At 40.2% G+C, this 7,724-nt stretch overlaps 1 protein-coding gene across 1 annotated transcript; it reads left to right on the top strand.

The window, feature by feature from the left end:
* The first annotated feature begins 2,247 nt into the window (after positions 1 to 2,247).
* Positions 2,248 to 3,798, top strand: LOC116889694 (DNA gyrase subunit A-like). The gene has a single exon (XM_032890581.1). It carries the CDS (start codon positions 2,248 to 2,250, stop codon positions 3,796 to 3,798), a length of 1,551 nt encoding a protein of 516 aa, XP_032746472.1.
* The last annotated feature ends 3,926 nt before the right edge of the window (positions 3,799 to 7,724 follow it).

Below are 7,724 nucleotides of genomic sequence, written 5' to 3'. Positions count from 1 at the left end.
ATTTGGAGATGATACCGACCATATGGCTTCTTTTGCGTTAAAATTAGAGTTTGGTAGGGTTAACATAAATTCTGCGCCAGCTAGGTCTCCGGATTGTCTTCCTTTTGGTGGATTTAAGGAGTCGGGTGTGGGATTTCAGAGCATTACCGATTCATTATTGTTTTTCACAACTAAGAAGGGTATTTTCTTAAAAGAAAAGAGTGAGTAACGATCAGGACATAAAGAAACTTTACGACGATTCCTCCATTAAGGTTTTGGAGGGTCTGGAGGCAGTAAGGACTCGTCCCGGAATGTATATTGGGTCCACGGATGTTCGTGGCCTGCATCATTTGATATGGGAGATACTTGATAACTCCGTTGATGAGGTTCAGGCTGGATATGCTAATCTGGTGACCTTAACCCTCAAGAAGGATCATGTCATTAGTATTAGTGACAATGGTAGAGGAATTCCTGTAGGGATTAATCCGTCTACTGGTACATCCAACTTGTTGGTTGTATTTACTCTTCTTCATGCCGGTGGTAAGTTTGACAATGCATCCTACAAAACTTCTGGGGGTCTTCACGGAGTGGGTTCAACTTGTGTTAATGCTCTTTCTGAATTCATGCATGTTGAGGTTTGTCGGGATGGCAAGAAACATGAAGTTAGATTTAGAAATGGAGGGCAGGTTGAACAGGAGCCACACATTGTGGGGGATGTGGATGAGGGGGTGACGGGAACAACCGTAACTTGAAAACCAGACTTTACTATATTTGATGTTGATGGTCAATATGATTTGTCTTTGATTAAGGAAAGGTTTCAGACACTGGCCTATCTAAACTCTAATACGACTTTTCGATTTGTAAATGAAATTGCAGGTACCACAGAGGATTTTCATTATGAACAAGGAATGCGAGCCTTTGTGGATCACATTAGAGGAGATAAGACTCCTATTTCGGACATTGTTGATTTTGTGCATTCCGGGGATGTTAAGGACAGGAGAAAGTCTGACCAGCGAAACAAAATAGAGATAGCATGTGCTTTCCAGTATTGCGATGAGAATTTTTCAGGTCTTAAATCCTTCTGTAACAATATCGATACTGTTTCTGGAGGTACCCACATGGAAGCCTTCAAGACTGGTATTTTGGAATGTATTAGGGAGAAAGCAGTTGCTAATAGGGTGGTTAAACATCAGGAGATTATAGAGAAGGCTGACATAGAAAATGCTTTGATTGCTATTGTTTCCCTAAAGTATTCGAATCCAGAATATTCGGGACAAACTAAGAATGTTTTGAGTAACACCGAGATAAAGAGCTTTATATCCGATGTGACTAGAACGCAACTCCATTATTTTTTCGAAGAGAATTATGAGCAGATGATGGCCGTGTTGGTGAGGGTTAAAGAATCCGTTCACACAAGGCTGAAGATTGAAGAAACTAAGAAGGCATCCAAGGAGTTTAGAGGTGATGACATCATCAACTATGCTGATAAGTTGGCAGATTGTGCCCTTAGGGACAGTGAAGTTTCTGAGTTGTACATAGTAGAGGGTGATTCGGCGGGTGGTTCCGCCAAAGGCGCAAGGGACAGAGACTATCAGGCAATTCTTCCAATTAAGGGTAAGTTGATGAATGTCTGGAAGGCAAAGAATAAAAGTAAGTTCTTCGAAAACTCGGAGATCAAAAGTCTTATTTCTTCTATAGGATGTGGATATGACTATGGTAACTCTACTTTTGACTTTTCCAAAATGAAGTACAACAAGATTATTATCATGACCGACGCTGATGTTGATGGGTCCCACATCAGAACCCTTATCCTTACGTTCATATATAGATTTATGTATGAGTTGATAGAGAAGGGTAGAGTGTATGTGGCGCAACCACCTCTTTATAAGGCATCCAATAATAAGGGAGACGTGAAGTACTTTAAGGAGGAAGAAGATAAAGATAATTTTCTTAAGGAGGGCAGAAAGGGTTGGGAGATCAGTAGGTTTAAAGGTCTGGGGGAGATGTCTCCATCGCAACTTAGAGAAACAACTATGGACCCAACCAAAAGAACATTATTGAGGGTTGAGTTGGATCAGGAAAGAGAAGCTCAAAATAAGATTTTTGAGGACTTTATGGGGGATGATTCCAGGCCTCGATTGGCATTTATTGAGCAGAATTATGCCAGAGCCAAAATGATAGATGTCTAGTAAGATCAGGGAAAGGGTATCCAAAATACTTAATGACGTGTCTTCGGATAAGGTCGTTGACAAGCACCTTACTGAAGAGATGGAAGGCTCTTTCTTGGAGTACTCCATGTCCGTGATCAAATCACGAGCTCTTCCTGACTACAGGGACGGACTTAAACCCGTACATAGAAGAATTATCTTTGCGGCCAACAAAGATGGGTTAACCCACGACAAAAGATATAAAAAATCTGCGGCAATTGTAGGTTCCGTTATGGGGTCTTATCACCCTCATGGTGATATGTCTATCTATGATGCCCTTGTTCGAATGTCTCAGGACTTCAGCATGAGATATCCACTTATAGATGGACAAGGTAATTTCGGTTCCATAGATGGTGATTCTCCGGCTGCTATGCGTTATACAGAGGCCAGATTGAGCAAGATATCCTCTCAGTTTGTGGAGGGGCTTGATGAGGACTGGGTGGAAATGCATGACAACTATGACCAGTCCAAGAAGGAACCGGCTTATCTTCCTACACTAATACCCAATGTTCTTGTTAATGGTAGTGAAGGTATTGCTGTTGGTTTGGCTACTAAGATTCCTCCACACAACCTTTCGGAGGTTTTGGAAGCGTCCATTGCATTGATTAATAACCCTAATCTTACTGTGGAAGAGATGCATCAGTATATTAAAGGACCGGATTTTCCAACCGGAGGTTCAGTTCTTAACCAAGATGGGGTGAAGAGATACTTTGGATATGACGTATCTGGGAGTAGGAAGAAGAGTTTTAGGATTAGGGGTAAAGTGGTGTTGGAACAGGAGGGCGAGAAGAAGGGAAAGATCATTATTACTGAGATTCCATATGGAGTTAAGAAGTCGGCAATTATTTCCCAGATAGTTAACTATAGAAAGGATGAGAAAGCCAAGAAGGGTAAATACAGGAAGTTTGTTCGTGTGTTCCATGACTATATAACAGCTATCAGAGATGAATCTAGCATAGAAGGTATTAGGGTTGTAATTGAATATAGGGGTTGTCCTGGGGATGTGGTGCTTAATAATCTATACAAACACACTTCACTTCAGATTTCCTATGCGGCAAATCCTGTTGTTCTTGTGAATAAGGAACCGAAAAGACTTTCGGTTCTTGATCTTCTAAGTTTGTATGTTGAGCATCAGAGGGATATACTCAGAAATCGAGCCGCTTACCGTATAAAGGTTCTTGAGAAGAGAATCCATATCCTTGAGGGTAGATTGAGGGTTGTGGCCGACATTATGGAGGCTATTCACATCATCACCACCTCGGATACTCCCGAACATGACATGATGTCCAGATATCAACTTGATGAGGCTCAGGTTAGGGATATTTTTGATTTGAAAATTGGACGATTGAAAAAACTTTCCATAGCCGACATGGAGTCTGAGAAAAAGGAGAAAATGGAAGAGAGGGACTTTAATGTTGCCCTTCTTGCCAGTGAAGAGGCACAAAAGGAGGAATTGATTAAAAGATTGACCAACATTAAGGAGACATATCAGGACGAAAGAAGAACAGATCTTCTGGAGGGAACGGGAGAGATTTCCCACGAGGATACTCAGAATTACGAAAGCATGGTTTTGATTCTGACCAAGAACTCCTATTTGACTCAGATTCCATGATCCGAGTGTGACAAGAAGTACAACCAGAATCTCAAGAGGGTGAATGTTCCTGAACCCAAGTTGAAGGAGAAGGATGCGATTCGTTACATGACCTTTTGCCATGGTAAAGATGACATTCTTTTCTTCACCAGCTCCGGTCGGATTTATAAGAAGAAGGCGGGGCAATTCGATCTTAGCGATGGCATGAATCATCACGGATCTCTGTTGTACAAGTTCTTTCCGGAAATTAAGAATCGCAAGGAGGAGATCGTATATATGATCAGGGCGAGAAAGGAGGACTATGATGATCCGAACTTCTTCTTGGTGTTTGTGACAAAGTATGGACGGATTAGAAAGGTGAGATTTAGCCGGTTTAAATATGTTCGATCTAGTGGAAAGATAGCGATCAAAATTCCAAAGCGAAGCGAAGGGGATTCTCTTCCTTCAGATGAACTTGTGTTCGTTCTTAAATCCAGAAATGACAGTCGCATTTGTTTGATTTCCTCCCCTGTTTCTAATCCAAAAAAAGCAGATGAGTTGATTAATAGGTTTGTAGTTTACTCCATGAGTGATCTTGAATTGACATCTTCTGGTAATGCTTCTAGATGAGCTAAGTGTATGTATATGAAGGACGGTAGACACATTCAGTGTGCGGCAACGGATTTTTACGGAGACAGATTTGTTCTTCTTTATAAGGATGGAAGGATTAGAGAGGCCAAAAGAGATGATGAAAGATTAAAAATAATGAGAAGAGGATCTAATAGGTCCGGAAGGCTTTTGAGTAGCTTTAGTGGTAGTGCCAACACAAGAGGTAATTGCTTTGCGGCTTTCTGGGTTGATAAAGGAGATGAACTATTGGGTATGAATTCACAGTTTAAAACCAGATTAATTGAAGTTAGGGAGGATGCATATGGAGTTACTCAAGGAATGTTTGATATGGAAGGAGACAGCAATAAGTTAATCTTTTGTTCCCAATTGTCCATTAGAGAGATTTCAGGAGACGACGACTAGTTATTGTTTGTTGAGTTCAATAGTGCATTGGGTATTAGTATTCATTGCATGTTGAATCCTTTAATTCATGATTCTTATACTGACCAAAAACTCCTATTTAACAGCTATACCTTGATCGCCTAATAAAACACAGCATCAGGAAACCAAAGAGAATCTGGCTCCAATTTTCAGAATCAGGATTGGGGACTCCATTAAGCAAATCATTTTCTGTAGGCGCGATGATTACATATTGTTCTTTACAAGCTTGGGCAAAGTCTATAGGGCTACAGCTGCCCAATTTGAATTTAGGGATGAGCCTGAATTTTATGGACATTTTTTAGGTAAATTGTTCTGGAAAATCAAGCGTCACCAGGAGGAGATTGTGTCCATGATTAGGACTAGTAGTTCGGATTACAATAATTCCAGTTTTTTCTTGATTTTTGTAACTAAACATGGAAAGGCCAAAAGGGTGCAAATGAACAGATTGAAGTATGTTAAGTGAGAAGGTAAATTGGCCACTAGCATGCCTAAATGACAGCCTTTCGATAGGAATTCTAGACCTCTAGTGGATGAATTGGCCTTCGTTCTAAAGGCCCGGAACGAAAGTCGAATATGTCTTATTTCTGCACCTGTTCCTAATTCTCATCCATCACACAAAAATCGTTGGTTAGGCACACATCAAAAGTTTGATCTTCAAACCATGAATGAATTGGGCTTCAGCAGCATTCAGGATATAAACTCGAGGTGGACTAGACTAATGTACGTGCCTTATGATGTGCCAGTGAGGTGGGCTGACACTGACTTCTATGGGGATAGGCTGTGTTTTATGTATGATGATGGAATTGTGCAGGAGTTTGATACAGATGATGGGAATAAAAAAATCATCAATAGATTGCATTCCAATAGGAGCGTTAAGGCAACCGGTGATGTTTTGTCCATATTCTGGGTATCTTCAGGAGATAAATTATTCGGTATGAATGCCAGCTATCATAATCAATTGATTGACGTGGGAAATGAAAAATATCGTCACTTTAAACATGTGTTAAGTGTCGCCGACAGTAACAATAAACTTAACCTGTGTGGTAGGTTTTCCGATCAGGAAATGGACGGATGCTATGACTAAGATATTCATTCATACTAATCATTAATTCCAAGGATTATTTAAAGCTATCATCCAACACCATTCATTACGCGCAGTGGTTTGCTGTTTAGTGTGTGGTCCGTCTGCTAACCTAGGTTAGCTTCCTTAACTATTAGGTGCATCATAACCGTAAGGTTATAGATGGAGTGTGCTAATGTGGGATGCCATATGTTTTTACTGATGAACATTGATCCAGCAAAGACAATTCCAGGAATCATGTAGGGGAAGATGTTCAATAGTTTTTCTCCCTCGTGAACGTGAACTAGACCGAAACTTAGACCGCTTATTAGAACACTTCATCATTTAAATCCGAGACTTTTCATTATGAATCGTCTAAACAATCATTCTTCTATGATGGGCGCAAATAGCACCACTATGATGAAGGTTCCGAGTGGCTTCTGTTTGCTTTGTTGCTCTATTTTTTCTTGATTTTTGGGCTGAGAAGGTTGATGGCTTGGATCAGTACTTTGTTGCACACTTTTGATTATGAGATTAATGATGGCTGAAAGGAACATGGCGGTTGCCATGATTCCCATTGCCCATAGGAATCAGTTTCCTATTTTGGTTCAGGAAACTTTGCTTTGGGGAGTTCGGTAGATTCTTCCGCTGTGTATGTCTTGTTTGAGGTTGGTGTAGATGAGCATTTTTAGAGAGTCCAGTTGGACATGGTCTACGGCAAAAAAATATACAAAAAACATGAGCATGGTAATTAGGTTGACGGATAGTAATATGTTGTGATCTATATCCTTTAGTATGTGAGGGATGCATATGATTACACCAAAGAGTCATATTTGTAATACGACGTTGGAGCTGTAGTATTTGAGGGTTAGATATATGAGTAGAGGGGCGTGTATTATGCAGCTTCAGAATAGGGTTCAGAAGGTCTTGTCGTTTAGGGGATATACCTTTTGTCAGGCTGTGAATTCGTGTATTTGGATTACTCTAAATAGTGGATAGGCAAAGCAACACAGGATGAAAAGTAGAAGTTCGTAGGTTTTGACAGGAAAGGGGTTTAGATCGCAGTCAAACTTTTCCCGAGTGCTGTTTATTCAATTGATAGAATTGGCCTTGTATTGACTATATCGTGGTTTCAAGCGAGAGTTGATGTGCTGTGATTAGAACATGCAATCCAGAGTATTGATTTTAAAAGAGTTCCTTGGTAGGTTATGTGGATGTGGGGATTTTGAGTCCGTATGACAACGAAGTGGGGATATTTTTATAGCGGCCTTTACGCATAAATCATACTTGGTTGTTAATTCTAGTGCCCAACATTACGAAACACTTGAGACTCTTGGGGATTCTGTCATCTCTTTGGTGGCGGCAGATCATCTGTATAGGAAAAAATATTCTTTGTCGGAATTGAATAGGATAAAAAAGGTGTTGATTTCCGGAAGAAGCATTAGTTTTATTGCGAAGGAGTTGGGAATCGAGAATTACGTGTTTACAAAAGGGTGTGAGGTGACTACTTCTATGTCTGAAGATGTTTATGAAGCAATGATAGGTGCTATTTATTCTTCTATGGGACTGGAGGTGGCCAGGAAGGTGGTTTATGAGACTCTTATTCGGGCTTATGAAGAGGGCATTTTGGAGATTTTTGTGGATTGTAAAACTCTATTTAATGAATACATTGGTGCAAATAAAAAATTATATGAAGGAAATATTAGATATCTAGAGAAAAAGCGGTATAGATGTGAAGATGGTAAAATTTTGTTTCAGTATCAGGTTAAGGTAGGTAATAGGATTTTTGGTCTAGGCGAGGGATATAGAGTTAAAGATGCTGAGCAGAATGCTGCCAAAGCGGCTCTCTTAAAGTTGA

The sequence above is a fragment of the Rattus rattus genome, unplaced genomic scaffold, assembly GCF_011064425.1.
Source record: "Rattus rattus isolate New Zealand unplaced genomic scaffold, Rrattus_CSIRO_v1 PGA_scaffold_52, whole genome shotgun sequence".
NCBI classification, from domain to species: domain Eukaryota; kingdom Metazoa; phylum Chordata; class Mammalia; order Rodentia; family Muridae; genus Rattus; species Rattus rattus.
Note: the sequence above shows the minus strand (reverse complement) of the source record. Positions and strands in the feature narration are given on the sequence as shown.

Bases quoted from the DNA above. Each gene is read 5' to 3' on its own strand.
- LOC116889694 (XM_032890581.1), top strand. From the start codon at position 2,248: ATGGAAGGCTCTTTCTTGGAGTACTCCATGTCCGTGATCAAATCACGA.